At 41.5% G+C, this 25,719-nt stretch overlaps 2 protein-coding genes across 3 annotated transcripts; one reads left to right on the top strand and one right to left on the bottom strand.

Moving 5' to 3' along the window:
- Positions 1-2,631: 2,631 nt before the first annotated feature.
- On the bottom strand, positions 2,632-7,193 carry rnf2 (ring finger protein 2). 2 transcript variants are annotated; one of them, XM_027028146.3, is made up of 7 exons: positions 7,142-7,193; positions 6,224-6,341; positions 5,868-6,028; positions 5,234-5,449; positions 4,443-4,715; positions 3,975-4,146; positions 2,632-3,630 (listed from the first exon to the last, which is right to left on the bottom strand). In XM_027028146.3, the coding sequence occupies exons 2-7, from the start codon at positions 6,308-6,310 to the stop codon at positions 3,529-3,531; spliced, it is 1,011 nt and encodes a 336-aa protein (XP_026883947.1). In that variant the 5' UTR covers positions 6,311-6,341; positions 7,142-7,193; the 3' UTR covers positions 2,632-3,528. The 2 variants fall into 2 exon arrangements, with proteins under 2 accessions (XP_026883947.1, XP_026883940.1); XM_027028139.3 differs by having other exon boundaries at positions 6,224-6,319; positions 7,142-7,189.
- Positions 7,194-7,642: 449 nt separating this feature from the next.
- niban1b (niban apoptosis regulator 1b) lies at positions 7,643-25,382 on the top strand. The gene is made up of 14 exons (XM_027028170.3): positions 7,643-7,811; positions 14,919-15,049; positions 16,039-16,167; positions 16,281-16,395; positions 16,974-17,138; positions 18,630-18,745; positions 19,973-20,077; positions 20,419-20,581; positions 21,030-21,217; positions 21,739-21,885; positions 22,143-22,253; positions 22,433-22,540; positions 22,756-22,867; positions 23,213-25,382. Exons 1-14 carry the CDS (start codon positions 7,757-7,759, stop codon positions 24,703-24,705), a joined length of 3,138 nt encoding a protein of 1,045 aa, XP_026883971.2. The 5' UTR covers positions 7,643-7,756; the 3' UTR covers positions 24,706-25,382.
- The last annotated feature ends 337 nt before the right edge of the window (positions 25,383-25,719 follow it).

The following is a 25,719-nucleotide window of genomic DNA, read 5'->3' as shown; positions in this document are numbered from 1 at the left end:
AAATGTACTTAGATTTAAGACATACAAAATGCATTCTCTATAAATGATAAAAAAAGAACAAACACAAGCTTTCCATTTTTATCTTATACCAACAATTTAAAAGTCTGTGAACAAGTATGTGAAATTTAAGATCATAGCAATATAGGTGAAAGATACTGTTGGAAATAGGTTCTGCAAAAAAACAAAAAAAAACAAAACAAAAAAAAAAAGAACTGTAAAGTTCAACCAAGAAATGTAAAATGTAAAAATGTTATATTGATATACATGTTAGGTGCACACACCAACACACTGGAAGAGGTCATGCCAAATAATTGTGCATCTTTAATGTGTTGGGCTTTATCTCTGCAGCCTTTTAACACTGCAGACTCCCTGCCTGTTTTGGTCAGTGCCCCAAACAACAGATCCACTCTACCTCTTCAATCTGAAATCAGTTCTGCATGGGCATCCACGTGCCTCAAAACCACACATGGCTCAGAGTCATGCAGCCTCTTTTGGTTACGCTGCTGGTCCCCTCCTGACCTCTGGCTGACCAGTTGGTGACTGTCCCTGAAGTTTGACCTGTGCTGCCAGTGAGAATACACCTTCTCCAACCCTGGTATTGCACAAGCATTTTAAGGCAGGGGTGAGGATATAGATAAAGGGAGAAGGAGAGAATGAGAGAGCAAGTAAAAGGAAGTGAGAATGATGGGTTGATGGTAAGACTCATTTTCATTTGCAAATGGTAGGCCAGGTGCCTGCATCTGTCCAGGATTAAAACCGCATTATCAGGGTTTTATGTGTCTACTAATAACCTTGATATTACAGTTACATTCAGAAGAATAAACAGCAGAGATATTATTTGTAGCAAACTGTGTAGCAAACTGTGTATTTTATTTGCTGAATCTCATTGTACGTACATGTTTGAGTTGGTATGAGAGTTTACTGTAAAGAAAATGCCATTTAACTTTCGTTAGTAGGTTCAGTAATGAGTCTTAATAAAAGTTCAAGTGGTGGAATGCTGAGCCAAAACAATAAAAAAAAACTGTCCTTGTCCAATTAATTACAGATTGCACTATTGAAATTAAAACTTGTGATATTCAAAACAAACAAACAAACAAACAAACAAAAAACCTAAACATTTAAACATTCACAGAGATCCCATCTGGTTTAATGAGACATGAGCGATTATATAATCTGTGTTTTGAGCTAAAACTACAATAGAAGACTACTTATCTGAATATCCCATTGCAGCACAATCATAATTTAGCATGAGATACAAATTCATATATATATTTTACAGATTACCCGTGCTGGCCTTCTAGGAGAGATTTAGTTTAAACTTCACACTCTGCTTGGGTAAATTACTGATTTTGTTAGTTGTTAGTTAGGTCAATGTAACTAAGATGAATAAAATGAAAACTAATTTAATTACTGAATCCAAATAAACTATATTGGCGACAAGAATAAAACATACGTATTTTAAAACAAAAATATATTTGGACAAGAATGGCAAATTCACTGTCAATATTATGCGCTTGCGCCATCTGTTGGAGAGATTTTTCTTAACAATAAGGCCTGTCAGCACTGGTTTGGGTCATTGGCCTTGATTACTTACGGTATTTGACAGACGATCTTACCTGTAGCGACTTAGATATTCATCAGTATGAGAAAAGGTGTGCTCCCTGGGAATCAAACCCACAACCTTGCTGTTACTAGCTCCATGTTCTACCTGCTCTACCAGTACGATGTGAGGATTACTTCCAGATATGGATTATACACATAAAAAAAGCAAGGGTAAACACTCCAAACACAAGCACTCACTGAAAAAGATTTATCCCATTTGCTCAAACCACTTACGGTGGTTTGAGACAGATTCATACCATATTTTTTAAACAAGTATAAACACACCCAGCTCTCCAAGAAAGCCTGACCCCTCCCATCACCTCACATAAATGTAACCGTTCAGGACCCATCTCAAAGTGGAAAAGCCGAATTAGATGACTTCCTGTAAAAATGGCTGTTTCGAAGTGGGATTATGCACATATAGCGCAAAAACAAAAGAGGAAGAATATAGTACGTTTGCTTTTCAGGCAGAATAAATGGATTTTTGCTCTCAGTCTATTTTAACATGCCTTAAAAGTAACGCTTTTGACTTTGTTTACAAATTCTATGATTAGGATACAATCCAAGTGTATTGTTCACCGTTTCTGCCCAGGCCTTTTTTAAATTCCATTTTTAAGAATTCAATCTTAAACCCCACCTACTAAAATGTTCAATATAACTGAGTAGTCCTTTCCAATAAAATGTATTTTTTACTTTAGCATTTAATAATGCTATTTTTTCATCAGGGTATTGATTAGTAGCAACAAGTAAATAAGCAGGTGAATAAAATTATTACAAGTATTGTGAAACCAAAATGTGACATTCAGGGCATGTCTCATTCTGAGACCTGACATTCAGGGCATGTCTCATTCTGAGACCTGACATTCAGTGTATGTCTCATTCTGAGATTGTCCAATGATCTGCTGACTGCATTTGCATATTTTTATTTTTTTTCCAAACAAACAACATGGTATACATCCCCCCCCCCCCCAAATATTAACTCATTTATGCAAACAATGTCAAACTAAAAATACTTCATGCTCTAAAAAGTTTGTCAATAGAGGGTTTTTTTTAATGAAATATGACTATCAAAAATCTGTGTGTACAACTGACAGCTATTTTTTTTTTATTTCTAATGTATAATAACAATGGTTGCCTAATCTGATACATTTCCAAATTGCCTTATTTGTCAAGTGATGTTATATGTACAACTCCAAAGGTAAAACTGGCAGATGTACATGGTTGACCAGCTACTGAATGGTGATGTGGCATGGTTGGTGCAGACTGAGTCACCACATAACCTCAATACTGACTGGGACTCTGTGGGAACAGTAGCATGTATATGCATTCTGCATACATTAACCTAAAAGGAATTCCTCAAAAAATGCACTTCAAATCTCCCCCATCTTGGTGGATCTTATTGACGACTGATGAGGGCAGACACTGCTATTAAATAACAATGCCGTGGATGACAAAATATTCCTTAATACGAAAAAGACATGTCACTACAAAAATTAGTCTTCAGTATGTGGCTTTTCTTCCACAGCAGTTGTGCTAACAGTTATTGTATTGGTAAATTTGACCTTTAGTTTGCTGAAGGCACCACCCAACTCCTATCAATAACAAGACTGCTGTTCAATATGGGGCTATAAACCGATTGTGTCAACTCGTGTCAAAGTGAAAAGAAAATATTCATCAAATACCAGTACATGACCCAACATTTCCCCATCCCACCAGCCCTACAAAAAGACTTAAAAAAAAACCAACCCAAAAACAAACAAACAAAAAACCAGACAAAAAACAAACAAAAAAGCAGCCACAGTTGTTAAGGAGCAAGAACTCCATGACTAGTATACTCCAGATGAGAGAGAGAGAGAGAGAGAGAGAGAGGGAGAGAGAGAGAGAAAGATCCATCAGTCCTGTCGAGACCCTCAGATCTCACTGGATTTATTTGTGCTCCTTCGTAGGGGCGAAGTACAGCTCCATGGGCTTGTTGACCTTCCAGTACTTCTCACTCACCAGCTCCAGAGAGAAGGAGCCATTTAGGACCTGGTAGAGGGGACACAAGACACACTCATACTAGGCAAAAGGAACCAGGAAACAGCATCTTTTACCAAACTTGTTTTTGAGATGCTCCGATTATGACTGAACCACAACAAGATTGCACTGCCTGAAGGCAGTGACACTACAATGGCATCAAACAAGCCTGTCAGTCATTTTCTCAATGCTTTCTAACTACCACGTATAACTGCAAATGTAGATCTGATGCCCATAAAAATATACTGAATAATCATCAGGGCTTCTATGACACTGCAGTTGACAGTAAATTAAGTGGTTTGCACATACAACCCAACTGATTGTTGGTACATGAACCAGGGTGTGTCTGTACTCACTGTGAACTGGTTGTTGGCTGTGGGGATGTAGATGGTGTACTGCTTTTCGCTGGCTGCCTCCACGTTGATGGGGCTGGCTTCTCCGTTCTTGCGCAGTTCCTCCAGGGCGAGTCTCACAGCCAGGTATTTAGAGAGGTGGTCCACTGTGGCATTCCCAGAGGTCTTGATGTACCTGGGGACAAGGTTCAAACCACAGCGATTTACCAACTGATACAGAAGGGGAATCCATGTACCAAGCCATCTTTACTAAACCGCAATCCTTGTTATTAAAGCATTGTCGCATTTAGGTTTGATGCCATTCAACAGATGGTCATATCCAGAAACCACTTATGGAAGGATTTGTCATGTACTCTGAAATGATTTATCCTTATTTATCCTTATACAGCGTTCAAGACTAAAGGGTCTGGGAGCATTAAGAACTTTCCAGGTTTGAACTCAAGCACAGGGAGATGCCCTGTGGATAGCTACCTCGTTTGCGCAGCGTCTTCCTTCTCCATGAGCGTGGGGTGAGGCCGGAAGACAAGCTCGATCTCGCTGGCTCCGTCCAGGGCCATGTCCACACCACCGTTCTCCGCGGCGTTGTCCATGTCCAGGCCCGAGTCGTCTGATGTCTTGGTGCGCTTGATGCTAGGGCCCGCCTCCTGATTGCTATGCACAGAGGCATTGCTGCAGTGCGAACTGTCCCCGTTGTCCTCCGCCCCACTGCCATTCTCAATCTGGTGCTTCTTCCCCCGCTGCAGTCTGTAGCACAACACCGCCCCCGGTGGTGGGAGGGTGGAGATGCAGGAAATAGAGTAAAGGAATGGGAAATTTCTTCATTATACTCATCAAGACTTGGCAATTCTCAAACATGCCAGGAGAGGTGCAACCAGGTTACTTTAATCTAACCATGAATACAGGAAGGTGGGCACAATGCCTGTCAGAAGAAAGTGAGAATCTACTTGAACATCCTCTTATAAGACAATTCAGAGACACAATGAAAGCCTTTCAAATGAAACCGCTTTTACCACAGCCCTCCAACTTCAAGTACTGAAAGATAAAAGTGCTTCATAGCTTTGTCTCCTCCTCGCTCTAACAGGGTTCAACTATAATTTACCGACCAATGTAGTGTAGTACCAAAATGATACCCAATGTAGTATCAAAATGAGGTGTTACAAACGAGTGGTATAAACCACAAACCTACACTGTGATTTATAAATATACTAGATAAATGTGCTTCTAGCCCTTTTGTTAGTGTTCAACCCAAAGGGTGCCTGTACCTGTTCATGGCTTGGATCTTGAGGCCCTCCTCGATGCTGTGGCTGAGAGCCTGCTGGTTGTTGTGCTTGCTGATGCGGGCCAGCACCCTCTCCTGATGGGCCTCATACTCATCTCTGCTTGGGTAGATCTTGCTGATCAGGGCATCGAAGTTGGGGTCAGGGCGAAGCGAGCGCTTTGATACCAGCTTCTTCCTGCATGTCGGGCACTCCTTGTTTCTGCAAGACAGAGAACAAGGGTTGGTAGCATGCGTGCCAACTCAAAACAAGACTTTACAGTTGAATGTCCTGTCTGTTACTGCGGAAATCAATACCAACAGCATGTTTAAAAGCTCTCATTTTCACTTTGACATTGTTCTTTAGAAATCATTACTACCCACAATTTAAAGCTATTTAAGGCCAATTCCAGTCCCCTGCTCCGGTTTTTGGCTTTCGTTTTAAATATTGTCAAACCCAATCTGCATTCTTAACTCTTTGCCTGCCATGCTGTGTTAAATGTTAATTTCTTCATCATTCTTCCATACTTTTTTTTCTCCATTTCAAATGGATAAAGAACACGTTACAAATGATTCCTGTATGAATCTTTTGACTGTTAAGGTTAACCCTGGTCTGCTGGATGTGCATAGCCAGAACTTACCCGGATCTGAGAGCTGTGATGATACAGTCTGCGCAGAAGCGGTGCAGGCACTCCTTAGTGGTCATGGTGTTTTTGAGCATGTCCAAACAGATGGGACACATCAGCTCGCTGTGTAGGCTACGGGGAGACACGGCAATCTCCAGGCCATCCGTGATGGCCTCCTGACAGAAGAACAGCAGAGATACAGACTGTCCTCAGCTGTAATAGCTCAGTTGCCTGTGTAGTGACAAACTATACTGATTCACAAAAAATCTAAATAGAAAAAAAACAAAACATTCTGTAAAATGAGAACTACACTTCTCATGTAAATGATTTGGAAAACTCAGAGAGCATGAGTTTATAATGTGTACACATACCTGTGGAGTTCGTTGTAACTCATATAGACTGAGCTCCCAAGTCTTGCTGAGAGGTTGAACCCCATTTGTCTGAACTGTCTGAGTCATCTTTCACCACTAATATAGAGAAGAATAGTTTCTTTGAAAGCAGTGAAAAAGAACACGGATTCAATGATGGGTTTTGGACACACACACATATATACAACACAGATACAGCTACCAATCTCGCATACTCAGTAGAACCAATTTATTTAAAAAAAAATTATGAAGAATGTTTTGAAACGAACGATCAAAATCATGACACTTTTAAAGCACAAGACTAGTGATCATTTGTCACTCCTAATAACGTCGTTGTTGCTTTTATTTTGATCAGTATGGTTGAACCGCTAACGCACTCTAGTTTATGCCATAACATCACTAGATATTCAAACGACGCTTTAGACTTGGCTAATCTAACCGATTCACTCTGGATAATACGACAACAAATCAGCCAGCTAGGCTACCCTTGTAGTCCAGTAGATTAGCCAGCTAGCTAATATTAGCTACGGAAGGTTCTTATAAGTCTTTGTGTTATCGAATACGTACAAAATCTAACCAAATAAACAAACTGTCTGATAAACACCTGCGTGGTCCATGCATGAATATGTCAATTGTAAATAGTCCCAAACATGATATTCTGGAGTGAAAATACGCATGTGCTTTTGATTTATCTCTTGCGCTGTCAAGAAAACGCAGATAGCAAAACGTACGGGCTAGCTAGCGACAACGAACGCTAACTCAGTTTCTAGCTAATAATAATGTTAGTTTTGTTTACAGAATCGACTCTACGATCTAAATCATCCAGTACATTATTTATGCAACAATCCGTACACACGGAAATTTTTTCTGAGGGCCAAATGGCATGTAATGCAAGTAAAAATTAGCTGTTTACACTCTTACCTTTCTATGTTGTGGATACTGCCAGCGCGTTCTGGCAAGCTCAATATGGCGGATTTTACTGCCGCAATGGATTTTGGGAAACGTAGGACTGTGCCAAATACATCCTGCTCGTTATGAATGATAGATGACATCTAATTATTCCATTTCATACGAGATATGTAGATACAATTTAAAATAATTTCATTGACCTAAATCATTTATTATAATAAATATATATTTTAAGTTACCGATATCTGTGTAGTCTAATAAGATAATTACTGCCTGTGTAAAATCCGCGAAAATTCGCATTTTATATGAGTTTGAAGATGTTAAAAGCCTAAGGTTGAAAACCTTTGCCCGTAAAAATATTTTAGTCCAATCTATCAGGCATAAATTAATTTTTTTTTAATTAAAACGAGAGTCTCCTTCAGAGATGAAGTGGTGACCAGGCGGCGCTGTAGTTTGCGAAGTCTAAGGAAGTTTGAGAAGCATCACATTATTTGCGCTTTTCTGTTCGGCAGTCATTTCTTTAGAGTCACGGCAAGCGGAGCGCTCTAGAATTACTGACTGGAATAAAATCGATCTAACGGAAGCAAAGGACACACACGGAACCGTTAAGAGAAACCATTCTTCAAAATGGGAGTATCTTCCTCCAGTCTTTTAGACGAAAGTAAATCTAACTACATTAGAGGTATGCTCCGAGTTCTTAAATATCTGAAGTTTGTAGACAGTGATATAACGGTTAAATGAGTCACTGCAGGGACTGACAATGTGTCCTTTTAATGCCACTACTTTCTCTTACCTTGTCATTTACGTTATGTTTGTTTCGAGGAGTTCCCTGTATTATGTGTCTAAATGCTTTGGAAGGGATATGTCAGTGCACTGAGCATATATGGAAACAGATTTACTCTAAGTGACTGAGGCAGAATTTTGGATGACTTCTTTAAAACCGACCAATTTATCTTGATTACTGTCTTATTTCGTTTGACATTTGCACGCATAGCACTTCCACCCCCACCTTCTCATTCCTCCCTACCCTCACTTACTCTCTCCTCCAGTCAGTCCATTGTAATATAAAGCCATATCTTTTGGATGCTGTCTCTTTAACACAGTAGTCCTAGAATAGATTTTCTGTGGTATAGATCAACATTTATGCAGAATTGGAAAAATGTGCATATTTGCAAAATCATAAACTATTCCACACACCAATAAATCAGGGTACAAAGCATTCAGGGTATGAATGGTTTTAGTGCAAGCTGAGGTGACTGCACTTCCTTCCTGTGTGACTGGGAGCATAGCTGCTCCAAAGGACTGTTTTCCTGCCTGCTCATCTGGAATGTCTGGAGCAAGTGCTGGACTGAAAAGGAAGCCAATTCCTTTATTCACCTCTCTGGATTGTTCAGCTCCATCAGTGGAATATTTTACATCCTCTTGCCTACAATGAAATTATGTAAAGCATTATATAATGAGGCTTCAGTGGTCTGGGTATAGTGTTAGTTGTAAGGAGCAACACCCTTAGTATCACACATTGGTAATAGAACATGACATCACATCTTTGAGGACCAGAGTAAGCAATTGGAAGAATGTGGTTTGCCATGAAATAAAGGTGGCCCTCAGTGTTGGAGTGAATTAGCTCCTTGTGCTCTGAAGATGCAGGCTATTTGCCAAACACCCTCAGCTTTTCTCAAGCATGGCATATATGTTTGCTCTGAGCAGTTCCTGGATACAGACATGTACAGATTTGTGTCAACACCTCAAAGACCATGGAGTACTGTGGAATGCCATAAATGCTTTGTACCAATACCCATGAACCTCGATTTAGTTATTCTGCAGCTTATTATTATTTTTCCATCTAGGATGGAGGCATCCAGATGCCATGTTCATACTCGGTCATAGTCTAGAACTGCTATGGCACTGACTGAAGTAGCATATGCTAGGAACCACTGCAACACCATCGTAGTGAAATGCAACTAGAATGTGCTATTAATTAAGGGGACACACTACACCACACCCAATTATCTTTCCACTCAACTCCCTGAATGATGTCATGGTTTATTGGCATCAGTTGTGCTTGGGACATGGCTGGGATGGAGCTTGGGTGGTTTCTCAAATGGTGAGATGTAACATGGTGAGATTTGCCTTTCTTTGGCTATATCTAGGCAGGAGTTTTTCCTAAAGACAAATCTTTATGATTATTAGTCTGGTTAATTGGCCACTGATAGATAATACTTTGTTAGACAACTAAGTAATAATGATGTTGTGGAGCTCAACTGTTTTTTCTAAGTTCTGAATCACTTCAGTGTAGTTCTTGGAGTTATTTAGTCATTACCAATTTGTTCTGGTCTGTAGCTATGGGTCACTCCAGAAAAAAAAAAGTCCTGTAGCTGACCTGGTAGAGTACATAGTGCTGGTAGTTCCAAGGTCATGGGTTCAGTTCCCAAGGAATATATGGACTGTCACATTGATAAATACGTAAGTCACTCTGGGTGGGAGTTTTGCCCAAATGCCATAAATGTGGCTGAAAGGAGGCTTAACAGATGTAGCACCATACTTTAATAATGAGTAAAGTTATGGGTCGCCCGAGAGTAAGGCTGATGTTATCCATCATCACCGTCATCTTTTGGTACCTTGCTAAGGTGACTGTGAAAGTCACTTCTGAAAGTTTTCAGTTGGCACATTTGTTATCCAGCTGTTTTTGCCGTTCAGTCTGGTAATGCTCCCTGGGGCATGCTCCCAGTAGAGGTATCTACTGGACTCTGGTTGAAGGGAAATCATCATGTTTTCAATATGAGCACTTTAAAAGAAATGTCTGAATCTATGATTTAACTGTTACAATAGGCAGTATGTCATGTAACTACCCTTCAATTTCAGAATCTGCTATATGTTTATCATTTCAGAAATCCATTAATTAATCCATTAATTTGTATAGCCACCCGTAATATTGTTGTCTTTTTCATTTAGCCGCAAAGGAATACATAGCATTTGAAGAGTTGCATCTAATGATTTAAGATGCCTGTTCTGCCTATAAGCAAAAACGACTCTGTAGTCTGATGTCTCTGTGGTTCAAATCCCCATATATTACCATCCCACAAAGAGACCACCTCTCATTTTTGGGCTGTATAATGTGGCCTGCCTCATTAGGAACTGGCATTTTGAGTTATTCTGGTGTTTTTCAGTTTTTTCAGTGTGTGTTTCAAGGTCGCTCAGGGAGAGAGGCCCTCTTTTTTGGCATGCGTTCGGGCCCAGGGAGCACGTCCCTGACTGTTGAAAGCCTGTTTTCACCCAAGTCTCAAATCCCTCCCCACCTCCTCGCTGTGAGAAATACACACATGTGAGATATTTGTGTTTCCATCAGTGGCATGCTCTCCTTGCCACCTTTCCATATGGTAAGGGGTTGAAATTTTCCTCTGTTAGCTGAGAACATTATAATTTCAGAAGCTTTTATAAACAAATGTTTGGGTCTTCTTATTCTGCTTACCTTCCTGTGAAATATGTGAAGTACATGTCAGAACTGATAGACTGACATTAAAGGTCATGCCTCTAATTGTCTCTAGTTCTGTATATTAGCAGTCATTCTTAGTTTTTCGATTACTGAGAGGTACTCCAGAGAATGGAATCATAGATCCAAACATTACTTTCTTCATGCTCTTTAATAGAATTGATTCCAACGCAGTAGATTCTTTAACATCAGTGAGAGAAACAGAGGCGAGAGAGAGACAGAGAAAGAGAGTCTGTCTTTCTCTCTCTCTCTCTCTCTCTCTCTCGCCCCTCTGTTTCTCTCTCTCTCTAACTTATTAAGTGCCATAAATCTTTCTTCCATTTAGTTATGGTATGTCAGACAGAGGGAATAGATATCCCAGTTGGATATGCAGGCTTGGGAGCTCTCGCTGTCTCTCAGTGGGGGTCTCAGACTTTACATCTTCATGGGAGATGGGGAAAACACGCTCTACTGAGTATGCCAGCTAAACCACCAAGCCAGGCCTTCCACCTCTACTCTGATACCATTAAATTGTAAAACTAACATGCCATCAGCTGCAGGGTCACTGCCATCAGCTGCAAGGTCCTTCAAAATATTGTTCATAAATAATGCCCTTATTGAGGAAAGTCTCATAACACTTCAGTTAAAGAAATAGCATTCAGTTAAAGAATGCATCTGCATACTGGAAAGTTACTTAAGGGGTTGCCAGTGATGATCTCACTGATATGGGCAGTGTTTCAGGTCTTCCCAGTGTCAGTGTTATTTGGTAAAAACATGTAATAAATCAAGGCATGGTAGTTTTTAATGCAGTAATTTGGCCAATGTTAATTGTTTCAACAATGTTAAAACAGCACACTTTGATTACATTTACTCACAAGTAAATGAGCAGTTAGAAGTTTGTTTGACAGTTGCCGAGGCTTGCCTCATGGTTGGCATTTCGTAGTTTGTTTAAGGACCAGGCTGCAGTAACTGAACTGTTGCAGGTCCAGAGCGGGAGAAACATGTCCCACATGTACTGAAGTAAATGGCAGTAGCATAAGTGTAGGATGTGGATCTCACGCGGCAGGAGCTGGTGAATTTCCCAGTTGCCTCAGAGCAACCCAGCTTTGCTTTGGGGCTTGCTACAGGAAATTACCTCATGCGATAATTACTTTGCAAAAGTGCAGCTCCAGCTCCTTCTAATATAACAGTTAGCATAGAGAGCTGCAGCTAATGCAAAACCAGGTCAGGAAGTCACAGACAGTAAGTTAGGATTTGGAGCAATGGGTTTGTCCCTTGCACTAGTGATGTAGGATGAATGATGTTGCCACATGGTTTTGTACAAGAGCCAGAGGTCTTTCAACAGGTTGTGTGCTATTCATTTTTACATTTTTACTACCCTTCTCTAGTTGTCACTCTATCATCTTCCCCTGCAGAAGCCTCAGACTGCATGTACACACACACACCCACACACACACACACACACACACAGAGCTGCACGTGAAGGACAAGAAGCACACACAGCTTCAAAAGCACAACCCCAGACACCCACCTTTGTCAGGATATCCACTGCGCTTGCAATAGACACTACATATCATGATGCCATATAAAACCCTCTGTGTGTGTGTGTGTGTGTGTGTGTGTGTGTGTGTGTGTGTGTGAGCATGCACACTTCAGGATGCAGGACACAGAGCAGTTTGACACTAAAGTCTCGCTCCAGATGTGTGTGCAGCCATTGTGCTCTCAGTGACTCCGGGCAGCAAATACTCAGCTGTGTTTTGTTAGTAGGCTACAGTATGGAGGGCTCTCTCAGGACCCATGTGTGTCTGCTGAATGCATCAAAGGAGAGAGAGGGCACACTGCACACTGTTCATAGGTAGACCACATCTGGCCTCTGAACTGTTGTTTGGCCATAGCATGTTTCTCTATAATCTTCATGTTGTAACTTGGTGTCCCATCAAAATAGTGCGACAGCTTTCATGGCTCAGCTGCTATGTGCAGCCAAGTTCACGTAAGCATCCACTTACTGCTGTGGGATTACCAAAGTTTTATACATTTTTTTTAACCTTCATTATGACGTATATTTACCAAACCTCAGCCCATGTGACTGTAGTTGCCTGCAGCCTGTCTCACTCTATCTTAGCACATCCTGCCATTTTGTGGCGCTGTAATTACAGGGCAATTATATTCAATTATGTCCATTACCCACAAATCCCTCTGCCAAAATGAGATAGTTATCGCTGATAGCTAATTGAGAGAGAACTTAATGACTCATATATTGTCATAGTAAGGTGAAGGGATGGACAGGAAGTGCATAAATTGTTTTGGGTTGTATACACAAATAAAGAGTTAAAAGCTCTGAAAAGAATGGGATTAGGGTCCAGGACATGGTGTGACCGGACATGAGTTGAAATGGTTATAATGCATTTGCAGAAGCTTGGATTGCAATATTGCAACACATATGACTATATTATTGCATTATCACTTCCTGTGTTGCTAAAGGTGGTGCAAGTATATTTAGGGTTTAATGGACGATTTGGCAAGTTTTTGTACAAGAATGAGCCCTTCATTTACTGATGCTTTCTAATACAGTTGAGTAAAGTGTTTTGCCAATGATTCAGAACACTGCTGTGCTGGGCTGTTTTAGTAATCTTGCTATGTACAATTTACTGAGTTGTTTTGCTTCAACAGCAGTCTCAGCATTGGGCTGTGTGTTTGAGTGAGTGCATGTGCGCACGTGTATATGTGTGCTCGTTGTGCGTGTGTGTGTGTGATTGTGTGCACGGCTGCGCTCCTGTGTGGAGGCAAACCATCCAAACAGAATCGCACAGGAAACCGCTTTCTCATCCCCCTATCCTCCAGGGCACTGCTGGCTTCCTCTTAATCCAATTATCACCTAGCACTCGGGAGTTTGCCACACCCACCACGCGCTTGGAAACTGTTTAACGTCGTCCTAAGGCTGCATTATGTGTCCCACTGCCAGCGGTCTGTAGCTAATGTGCTGAGGTTTGGTGCATGTGGTGCTCCTTACTAGTACCAGTACTTTTTCCATAGCACAGCATTTCTTACAGTGTTCCTGTTGGAGAGTCTGAATTCAGCCATTTAAAAATGACAAAATGCAACGTGTCTTCTGAATGGTTTTTAGGGTTCCGTGCAGTCAGAAGGTTCAGCCAAGCCTAAGGAATAGTAATGTTAAAACAATTATATGCTGGGGAGGTGGCACAAGACTGTAGGTTTGAATTTTTATTTCAAGACAAACCACTACAAATGAAAATTCTCTTTCCTCCTGGTATAGTCAGTTTCTGACTCTGAAAATGTGATGAAACAATGTGACCCAAATGCACCAACTTTTGGGTTTCTGTTTGGAGAACTCTTTAAGTTTCAGTTCTTTGACAAAAATTATGTTCTAAAGAAGAAGAACCCCAGTAACATTTTATGTGGTATATTTTCTTTTAGTAAGATATGGAAAACAGCAACAAAACGTTTTTCTAAGAAGAAAGAGAGTATTAGTTTGGTGCATGAGATATAGCAGTCCCAGTACCACAGAATAAACCTTTCCCAGCACATCAAAAAGCAAGGCGTCCATGGCAGAAAAAGAAATTCCTAAGTTATCCTCTTTTTCCCCTGAACATTCAGAAATAAGAGAAAAGGTCCAAGTAGAGAGAGTTGTGACCAAATTGCTGAAGTTGGACTGGGAAGTGGAATAAGACCGTCACGGCCTCTCTGTTCCAGTCTGTGCCATGTTATTTTGGCGGGGCTGTCGAGTGCACAGTTTTCTCAATAATGCATCACAGAGTCTGGCTCTGAACGGCACATGTAGTGGTTAAAAAAAGACTTTTCTGGTCTCTTAAATGGTCAGTTCAAAATTCAAACTGTTTTCTCAAGGACTACTCAGCGGTGTAAAGATGGTAAGCTTTCTTAGTACCATGGAGGATGATACATAATGTAGAATACAAATGTAAAAAAAAAAAAAAAAAATATATATATATATATATATATATATATATATATATATATATATATATATATAAAATTAAATAAAAAACATTTTTGAATTCTGCAATCTGAATGATTGAGTCATGAGTTAGAATTTAACAGCTTGTTAAATTCATACCACTGTCAAGTAACTGCTGTGGTGATGACCACTTTGTCAGTCACTGTGAAATTTTTTGACCAAATATTTAACACATGCAGGATAATATTGCACATGCACATCCTCTCCCCTGTGTGTGTGTGTGTGTGTGTGCGTGCGTGTGCGTGTGTGTGCGTGTGCGTGTGTGTGCGTGTGCGTGTGCGTGTGCGTGTGCGCGCGTGTGTGTGTGTGTGTGTGTGTGTGTGTAGGACGGACGGAGGCGGAGCTGAAGAACTTCAGCCCCCACTATAGGAGTCAGTACAGTGTGGCTTTCTTCTCCCAGGTGCAGGATGAGGTGGAGCAGCAGCAGACAGGCCAGACTCAACTCCTCAAACAGAAGGTTCTCCACACTGCAGAACCCTGCTAGCTGGCTTTACTCAAAGCAATTATGATTATGGACAGTGATTTCCTTGACTAATGTGAACTCATTTAATTTAATGATCTTGTGGACTTGTACAAATACATCAAATTTATGGATCAGTGGAATTGAAACAAATCACTCAGTTAATGCACAATTAATCACGTATGTTGGTGCACGAGCAGCCGCCATGTCAGTTAAATCAGCTGTTCTCAGATCTGTGAAGAAGTCTGGATTTAGCAAAGCTTCAATACAGTTTTGAATCAAGCATACCTTATCACATCTGGGCAATTATTTGATTAATTAAATTAATAGAAATTTCCCTCACTACTCCAGCTGCATGAAAAGCAAAGTAACAAGCAAGGTGCTAGCAACACCCATGTCATGGGTTTGATTCCCTGGGGAAGACAGCACTAATATGTGCATCTGACAAATGGTGTAAACTTACATTTTAAACTTTAAAGTCGCAATGCACAACTTGGTGTGTTTCCTGCTCTGACACATCCTGGATCGACTCCTGAGGGGCTTGAGAATTAGCTGTTGAAACAGAAACACTGAGTTATGTAGTATCGTGACCCTTTTGGACAGGTGTTAATGAGCAATGTGTACTTCTTATCTAAACCTGTCCACTAATGCTACACACCTGTAATTCAGGTTCCCTGAAATTCAAAGAGCTTTTGGGGAATAATTCCTTATTTTGATGTTATCTGATTTGCATGATATGTTATATGTATACACCTATATATATCATTATATCATATACCTGTGTATATGTATGACACTAAAGTTGAACTTAACTGAATTGAATCAAAACTGACTCTTAACCAGTGCTTAACCAGTGCACAAAAGTGTTAACTACACAGCCAACAGAAGAAACTGCAATCAATCAGACACTGGATTAATCTTCTAACATATTCAGTGGGGCCGTGTTTGAACTGGATAACTGGATGTTGTGTATGCGTGTGTCCCAGGAGGCTGGCCAGGCCTTGGATGTGGTATACAAGGATTCCGTGCTGCACTACGATGACAGCCGCAAATGGAAGGAGAGGTTCGTGGTGGTCCGTGCAGACTACAGCCTCGAGCTCCACGACAACCAGGAGGTACAACCACAGCTCTGTAAATCAATGAATAAATAACATTTTGGAAGCAATACTTTTCCAAGTCTATGGACCACTCATGATATATTTTTTACATAATATTTATGTCCATTCAGTCTTTCACGAAAGGAGCTCCTGCGCGTCACGTACTCCTTCCGACAGGAGGCACTGTGCTGACCTCAGAGGATAAATATTCTGCCCTGGTGGACAAGGCCTTCCCTGACCTGAACAGTGAGTTTTTCTGACCTCTCTACAGATGTCTAGAGCTTTAACTGGACTCACCTAGTTGTGTTAGAACTGGCTGTGTGTAAAACTGAAGTAATGGAGGACCACAACACTATGTGAATGTGAGTGCCTGCGTTTGCACATATACACTTAAAACCTCTTGCTTTCACAAATGGACACATGTGCACACTTGAGACTCACACAACTGGACACACATAGTCATGAGACTCATGCTAGCAAAGATGGACACACTTGCAACCAGCTCTGTCATACTAACAGACACACTTGCAATGCTCTCCCCATTATTCAAACACTAGCAGACACGCAAGACATGGTCCTTGCGCGTGCACACATACACACACACAAAAACAAAAAACAAACAAACAAAAACACAAGAGTCATTTTTTATATAGCTAAGTGCAGTGTCACCCAACTGTGGTTTATGTAACACTGCTTTAACTTTAATGTTTTCATCAGATAATTATTAAGCCTACATCATTTTAATCAGATCCATTTGAGCAGGGCAAGCTCCACATGCAATGATGTCAACCTTCAGCTGACTGCTGTCATGGGTGCATTTACAGGCTCCAAAGAGGAGGCTCCATCGCCCATGGTGACAGTGCCGGGTCCATTCCCTGTGTATTTGAGGTTGCCCTACAGGAGAGACTCCTACTTCAGCTTCCAGCAGGAGGAGAAGCAGACCCGCTTCGTGTCAGTCCTGTCTGACTGCATTCGTCACCAGAACGGCGGTAAAGTGCCTTCGAGTGCCTGTACTTGTACATACACACTTACAACTGCCTCGCTCACACAAATAGACAAACGCACACACTTGAGACTCCCACAAATAGATCCACACACTCGTGAGACTGTCTCTCTCATGCTAGCAGAGACAGACACACTTGGAACCAGCTCTGTCATATTAACAGACACATGCACTCACTTGCAATGCTCTCCCAGACACACATACACATTGTCCTTATGCATATATACATGCACACGCGCACACACACACACACACACACACACACACACACACGCACATACCCACAGACATACACAAATGCGCATGAGTAAAAAATTTTTATAGCTAAAATTAGTGTCACTAAGCTGTGGTTAATGATATGGATAAAATTTCAGTCTGCATTAATGTTTTTTATTAAGTAATCTCCGTTTCTTGGCTCATGTGACTGCTACCCATGATTTATCCCAATATCCTCAGCATTTATATGGAACATCTGACATGCATCAAGAAGCTCAGAGTGCAGAATGATTTGCATATTGCAGCCTTTCACAATATCAGTATCCACCTGATATGATACCAATTACGATATAACATAAAATATATATAGTGTGACACTATTGTCGTGTGGGAAAGGAACGGTGCTAAATAGAGTAATAAAAAGAGCTTCATAGCTCAAAATCCACACTGACTGAAGAGATGCCGTGACTTTCTCTGAACTACTCTGGACTTGCCAGTACTCAGGCCTTCTCTTCAGAAAAAACTGCACGCCACCTAATATAGTCACAGAGCCACGGTGACATGCTGTTTTGCAGCAGTAGAACGACTCAGAGAATCGAGACAAGCAACCTGGTTTAAGGCTGTTTTTCTTTGGTGGTCTTGGTAACACTCTAATAATATCTTCACTAGTGAAACAGCACTTCCTGTGCTCGGTGGCAGGAGGCTGTTAGTGGTTATCTCCCCTCTGCTCTACATGTCATGGCATCCAAAGTAGCACCCGTTAACACACACAAATGAAACTGCTGTTTGCAAATTTTTTTGGGGGGGTGTGGTTTATGTGTGCACTTGTGTGACATATTCCCTAAATACCAAGATCTCTGCTTGCTATTCAAAGTGAAACAGTTTTAAAAAGTTACAGAAATTCACAGAAACGCCCACTGTTCCCACTGTGCATGTTACGCATCACCTTTGCCCGGTTTTGCAGATGGGGATATTGGCTGACCATTGGGAATGATGTCAGATCTCATGGTGAAGGGCTTTCCTTTGACCCCACTTTCTCATTCCAACACATCTTCCTCTCCGTTCAACCTCCCTTTTCTCATAGTTATGGTATCATAGTGGCCACAAAAGAAAAGCTTCTGCAAACATCGTCATGCGATGGTCTCTGGTTTATTCCCCAACCAGCACTAGTGAGTTATGCCAGAATTCTCTGTTCTGACAGAAGACTGTTTCTGTTTCTCTCTCTCACTGCACTTCTTTCTGCCTCTTTTTCTCTCTACAGATTATCTGAAGAAGACAACGTGTGAAGTCCAGGCCTTCCTGAATGCCATTCTTTTCTACAGACAGGAGAAAGGCCACTATGAATCGTGGGAGATGTTGGTGGGCAGAGATGTTCAGGTGAGTTATCCTTGAGGCTCCTACTGCACAGGCATTTGTGTACATGATAAATTCCAGATATGTGAAGAGAAGGTATTTGTGGAGAGAAAGGCCATGTACCCTTCTGTCCTACAGGTGTTCCTCACTCAGCTTGGTCTAACTGATTTGACCACACAGGAAATATAATGTTCACTCCCTTCCATGTCTGACTGTTCTGTTCTGGGCTTGCCCAGAAAAACAAATAGAGTTACAGATAAACAGACCATTGGACTGACAGTCAGAACACATGCAGACAGATAGGTCGACAGGCAGATGCACTCACTGACAGACAGGTGGATGGACAGACTTGCAGATGGTGTGTAACTTGTAGCTAAACACTGGGGCATGACTGTGATAACACTTCTAAAGCCCTCAGCCTGTCTGAGTTTTCACTACATCTTTAAATTTGCAAGTCTGGAAAGACACAAAAAAAAGGAATGCAATATAATTTATTTAGAATTATTCGGCTACCGGTATCGTCTGTTGTATTGTTGATATCCCTGTTATTATCCTGTAGATATCCTTTTTTGATTTACACGATTGATTGAGGTGATTGAAGGGATAGCCACAGGAAGCTACAGAAAACACCTCTGCTTTCCTCTCATAAATGGGGGAAGATCCCCTTTCGTCCCCTTTTATCACCCCCTCTGATGTCACTGGAAAACACATTAGTGTCATGGTGCCAGGACAGTCATTGAGTGCACCACAGACATTTGTATGGGAGTCATTTTACACCCTGAAGGAACATCGTTCACTGGCATCAGCGGTACACTGCAGCACTGATAAGTTGTGTGTTTGTACTTAGCTAGCACAACTGATGATTTCATCTGGGAACTAAATTTATAAGTTTAAGTAAAGGATTTTTTATAGTACAGAAAATACCTAACTGTACTGTAACCCCACAGAACAATATTGGTAGACTGCAGTTCTCGAGAACATGCTTCTCCTCTGTCACAAACCTGTACTGTCTATATTGACTTAATATGGGTATTATGGCACCATTGTGCTCACAGAAACATTGCAACTACTTTCCAACAAGACACTGCAGGAGTCACTGCGGGGTGACAGACTTGTTTATTTTTTGACTCAGTGTTGTATCACTGCAGCCCTGTTCCTGACAGCAGCGTGGTAACATGAGTCAAAGCTTCCCCAAAGCTGGTAAGTTGATCATGAGCACGCCTTTGTGTGGTGGTGTGTGTTTGTGTGCAGGTGCTGGCCAACCTGGTGATGGAGGAGCTCTTGCCTTCCCTGCAGACGGAGCTACTGCCCAGGCTGAGAGGGAGGAAGGCAGAGAGGAAGCGTGTGTGGTTTGCGGTCAGTGAGATCAGCCCCTCTGCCTGTCTGCTATGCATAGAGAACTTCCCCAGAAAGTTATTTCGACATTAGGAGCAATGTCTCAACTTTTTTTTGATTGTCATACAGGGCCAGCTGCCAACCTTTGCCCCAGTTTAGTAGCTGATAGTTTCATGCTATAAAATATAATTCCTCCACCTTAAAGCCAATTACAGGTTACAGCAGCCAGCAGCCTTATAAATGATCACCTTAGGTGTTTTGGATGGATCACACAAAGGTGGTTCTGTGTATGTGAAGTGGTGGGTTTGTGGGAGATGTGGTATTTAGTGCGAACGTGTTGGACAGGTACTTCTTTCATTCAGACAGTGGAGGCTACCTATGAGCTGGTCCAGGAGCAGTTGAGGGTGGGGCTCCTGGCACTGAAGGAAGAATGCAGCATGGCAGTTAAACAGAAGGAGGGGCTCATCCGCTCTGACATGGATCAGATCACCAGCTCCTGCACCTTCCTGAAGACCAAACTGCAAGGTATGGAGGAGTTCCCACAAATAATTTTTTTCAAGGGGAACAAACTTGTTAGGCACATGGGTATAAAAAACTTACCTGTGTGGATGGTGATTTGAACCTTATCTCTGTATTCAAACTGAGAATCATGTTGTCTGACATTCCACGTTGATGTGGTTTTATTATTCAAACCATTTTCAAACCACTGAAAAGCTGGATGTTTTTCCCATGTTTTCAATAAAGAAGTGTGCTGGATTTTTAATATAGGTATCAGGACTGTCGATGAGGGTTAATCCTAATCAGTTGCACTTGGTGCTTCCGAGAGAATACAGGAAACTGAATCACCAATTTCATATTTTCTTCAAATAACTCCCTTATCAGTTGGCTTAATCAGTACAGAGAGATTTACACGTGTTGTCAACGTGTAAATTCAAGATTGTCCATTCTGTCTAAACATGTGTGCATATTGCAGGACTGGTCTCAGAGCCAGCGATGAAGTTCTGCTCCGAGAGTATAGTACCATATCTGGCATCCATCCTGGAGGAGCTGATGGGGCCAGTAAGCTCAGGCTTCGAGTCTGTGAGGCAACGCCTGGATGCCGAGTTGACCCGTGTCTGCAGGGACTTCCCCTCTGAAGGGACTCCAGAAGAACTCTCTAAGGTAAGGCAAGGGCCAGATAAAAATGAGATTAGGCACCTTAAGCCACAAAATGACAGCAGCAGCTCAGAGCACACTGATGCAGCACTTACCAGGAAACACAACAAAAGTCATGACACGTGTTGTAACAAAGCAGCTTTACAAATGTCTGGGTCCAGATCTCTAATGAGCAAACCAGTAGTGACATAAAAAAGGAAAAACTACCTGGGTGAAATTAAGGAGGAGACTTTGGCAGAACCAACACTCAAGAGAGTATCCATCCTCCTTGGGCAACCCATCTTATAACCAGTCAAAAACCAAACAGTGAATTTTTTGGTGTGCTGTACCTATATGTTATTGTTCTTAAGCTTCTAGAATGTTCTCCCTTGTTTGTAATTGTTCTTTTGGCTTCAGTATTGAATTATGTGAACCCAATGGTATAGCATTACAGTGTTGATCTTTGGTGGAGAATATTGACGTTTGTTGGAGAACATAGGGTCACTATGAGCTAAACGCATAAATACCGTCTGTGTCATGTCTTTAAGGCTTTGGCTGAGGTGGGCCATAGCCAGCTGGAGGACTGTTACCAGCATGTGACCGTGCTGAAGGAACAGCTGCAGGAACTCCGGAATCGCTTCAAGTTCTCCAACTCCACGCTGCTAGTGCACAGCACCCAAAGCCACATGCAGCAGGTGAGCCTCACGAGGCAGCTTTGCACTGGGGACCGTCTCCTGCTGAGTTCCCCGTCTACCTTAGTACAGTGTTCTGTTAGCAGTGTTAGCAGTGAAATCTGGACAGTGGTAAAAGCTGATTAAGAGAGAGAGTCTGACCTGGGTTTTTTTGGAAATATGGCTCCCTCTGTAGTTCACCATGATGTAGTTCAGGCAGAAAAGCACTTATGTCCATTTTTTTAGCCATGTTTATTGGATGGTTGTTTTGCTCTTTCCAGCTGATGGAGAATGCTGTATACACATTTGAGATGCTGCTCCAGTCAGCCATAAAGGACAAAACTGACAAACTGGCATCAGTCATGGAGAAAGCCAAGATCCGTGTGCTTAAGGTGACTGCTCCCCAGCAAGTAACCACAGTGCACTTCCCTATCGTAGCTAACATGTTTTACACCACCATCTTGTCAATTAAACAGTCTATACATTGCAGAGGGTTAACAATAAAGACTTGACTGTGAATAGCTATTAGTTAATAGCCTTATTTTAAGTAAGCATTTTTCTTCATTTTCAGCAATATGATTATGACAGCAGTACAGTGAGGAAGAAGATTTTCCAGGATGCCCTGGTGGACATCACACTCCCTGCCATCAGGAGGAACCTGGCACCCAGCTGCAAAACAGTATATGTCTTTCATTTGAAAATGTTAAACTTGTACATCTCTTTGAGAAAAAAATCCAATTAGATCAGAAGTACTGTGTTCTACACTAACAAAATACTTTTTGTTGCATTTTGGATAATAACTAAATGAATGTCTCCATGGGGCATTTAACTTTTCATTCACATACAGTGGTGGTAGGGGGATAAATAAAACCTTTGGGTTTTTTTTTTTTGAAGGAGCTGCAGAACTATGACCAGTACATCTTTGCTGATTACACTAACTTCATTCAAGTGGAGAATGTGTATGAGGACATACTGCTGAAAATTCTGAACGATGAAGTCAGCAAAGGTAAACTGTTCCCCCAATCATTCCTGGGGTGAAGGACCAGTGAGAGCTGCACTATGACATTATAAACATACAGAAGGTACTTTTGTGCGGTTCAGGTTCAGTAGGAGGTATATGTCTAAAAGATTAGACATGCCAAGCATGCTTTTCTTACAACTGAGAAAAGTCTTCTTTAGTGTACTGCCAATGCAGAAAGAAACAGCGACTTTTGTAACTTGAAATAACAGAAGTGTTGCATCTCACTGTTTGTTCTGGCTTGATTTTTGTTTTATGGTTATAAAACATTAAGTTTATTTTGTGGCATCATCTTCCCTTGCTGATCTTGCTGTGTGTACTCTTGCTATGCAGTGGTGAAGGAGGCTGCCAGTCTGAAGAAGAACAACCTATTTGTAGACAGCACAGAGCTCCAGTGCATCAGTCAGTGCAGCCTGAACGACAGCCGCACTCCACCTCGCTCCGCCCCCTCCAGCCCAGCCAGTGTACTCGTCTCTGCCGCTGTCACTCAAAGGGCAGAGCAGAATTCCCCGTCCCCACTGGTGGGCAACAGCTGTCTGGAAAGTCAGCCAACGCAGGATGGCCTGGTAGTTTTAGCAGAGGGGAGGCAAGAGTTTACGACAGAGTCATCTCAGCCAACTGATGCTGAATCAACTACGCCAACTGACCCTTTGGCAATGTCTCAAAGTGGCCCTGCTGCTCCTGAAGTTTCCTCAATTAAACCCGAAATGACTGCTCTCAAACCTGATGCGTCTGTAATGGATTTCCCACAACCAGGATGCCAGGCTTTGGTTGATAAACCTGAAGTGGCGTCATCCACAAATGAAGCCACCTCACCTACTCACAAGGCCACCATAACAGCAGTAGGTGAAGTCTCATCTGAAGCTGGTTCTCAGAGTGAAGCCACCTCACCTACTCACGAGGCTGCCGTGACAGCAGTGGGTGAAGTTTCATCTGAAGCTGGTTCTCAGAGTGAAGCCACCTCACCTACTCACGAGGCTGCCATGACAGCAGTGGGTGAAGTTTCATCTGAAGCTGGTTCTCAGAGTGAAGCCACCTCACCTACTCACGAGGCTGCCATGACAGCAGTGGGTGAAGTTTCATCTGAAGCTGGAACTCAGAGTGAAGCTGCTGCTTCAGTCGTAGTCAGTCTTCAAGCGTCACCTGAAATTACTATAACAGAGGACCCAGAGACACCCACTGAACACAGGCATGCTACCGACCGAGCCATCTATCTCATCCCCCCAGCAGGTGTGGAGGTAGGAAGTCCTGTTCCTCTCACAGAGGAATGTGACTCTGAAGGGAAAACAGAGGCTCAACATATCAGCACTCCAGAAGATGCAATAACTAATGCTCCAAGTCCTTCTTGCTCGGAGTTCTGTAAACCTGAGACTGTATCTGGTAGCTCACCCCCTGAGGAGGCTTGCATTGGTACAGCCCTGCCTAATACTACAAATGCTGCAGAGCCCTTGGATTCACAGATGAAAGATGACATAGCCACTCCAGTGCAGGCTGCTGCTTGTAGTTCAGCAGTACCCACTGATGACAGTGCCGCCAGTGAGGCATTGATCCAGAGTGTGGAGAATACCGGGACTGAGAAGAGCATTGCTGTAGAGTTCACCCCTGGACTCCCCATCCTCACTGATCTTCCAGTAGGGGGCAGTGCTCCACCTGAGACGGTGCCCATAGAGAGCGAAGGCACCCTGCACTGCTCAGGCTCTCCAGACCAAGATACTTACACTGGAGACCCAGAAGCAGAGGAGCTCATGGACAGTGTGAAGTCAATCAGAGATCTTGTGGTAGAAATCATTGAAGTGGAGGACATGGTGAGTCCTTGCCCACAGTAGAGAAACGCTATAGAGGCCTTTATTAACTGTGTGAATATGACTCCAGAGAGATATATTGGAACAAATAAAATTGTTTTTCACTTGCTACTAACACTGATAATATAGACTGAAAAAACATTTTCTTATAAATATTGTAATTGAATGATATTTGTACACTGACATTGTGCTAGCAAAACAATAATATCAGAATTATATGTAATTTTGTCATATGTATAAAAATGATCAAATTAAGATGGGAATTATAAAATTCTTAACATTTTTTAAAAACTTTTTTTTAAAGATTTCCTTCAAAAACAACTAATAAAGAAGTAATCAACAATTTGCTTAAATTAGAAACATAATTTAGTTCTCCCTGCATTTTCATTGTGGTTAAATATAAAAATTTTCCTCTTTTTCTACAACTTATAAAACCAGTCTTTATATAATTTTAAATATTTCCATTTCTCCTGCAAATGTAAATGTATTTCTTTTTTACCGCATTCATTTTTAGACCCCCCCCCCCATCCCCCCACCCCTCCATCCCTTCATTAAGTTTAATATGTGAATTGTTTTTATGGTACATCAATGAGCTCAATAATAGTGACTGAGTGTATAACTTTGAAGTACAGTGTCCAATATACATTGGACCAACCAATCATCTGTTTCATTCTAAGAATAAACTGGCATTTTGTACCCACCCTGAAGAGTGTTTCTTATTAAATACCACAGTCTGGGGAGGTACCTTTATAAACATCCCACCTATTAATTAGATAATCAAAATAGTATTTGGGGAGAAAAAATTACTATTACCTTTATGGCTCAAAATTCAATGTAACTCAATATAAAAAAATTTAATTGAAAGCTAAACTTGGCTTAGTGGAACATCCATTTTATTTTACATTATCACTTTAATAGTTCATAATTAGGTCATAGGTGCTTCAAAATAATAAGCAGTAGTTTTAATACAATAACAGTGACCTATTGAGATTTCTTTAACAATTTCATATATGTAAAAATAACTCAAATGATAATTTC

Source organism: Electrophorus electricus, chromosome 17 (assembly GCF_041902795.1).
Source record: "Electrophorus electricus isolate QZ-2024a chromosome 17, ASM4190279v1, whole genome shotgun sequence".
NCBI classification, from domain to species: Eukaryota; Metazoa; Chordata; class Actinopteri; order Gymnotiformes; family Gymnotidae; genus Electrophorus; species Electrophorus electricus.
This window is presented reverse-complemented; position numbering and strand designations above follow the sequence as displayed.

What these genes read in the sequence shown, in the direction of transcription:
- niban1b (XM_027028170.3), top strand. Translation starts at nt 7,757, where the DNA reads ATGGGAGTATCTTCCTCCAGTCTTTTAGACGAAAGTAAATCTAACTAC. An exon ending in AGCTCCACGACAACCAGGAG is followed by an intron (nt 16,168 to 16,280) that starts GTACAACCACAG and finishes ATGTCCATTCAG; the next exon opens with TCTTTCACGAAAGGAGCTCC. An exon ending in CCCAAAGCCACATGCAGCAG is followed by an intron (nt 21,886 to 22,142) that starts GTGAGCCTCACG and finishes TGCTCTTTCCAG; the next exon opens with CTGATGGAGAATGCTGTATA.
- rnf2 (XM_027028146.3), bottom strand. Translation starts at nt 6,310, where the DNA reads ATGACTCAGACAGTTCAGACAAATGGGGTTCAACCTCTCAGCAAGACT. An exon ending in ATCACAGCTCTCAGATCCGG is followed by an intron (nt 5,450 to 5,867) that starts GTAAGTTCTGGC and finishes TCTGTCTTGCAG; the next exon opens with AAACAAGGAGTGCCCGACAT. An exon ending in GAAGACGCTGCGCAAACGAG is followed by an intron (nt 4,147 to 4,442) that starts GTAGCTATCCAC and finishes CCTTGTCCCCAG; the next exon opens with GTACATCAAGACCTCTGGGA.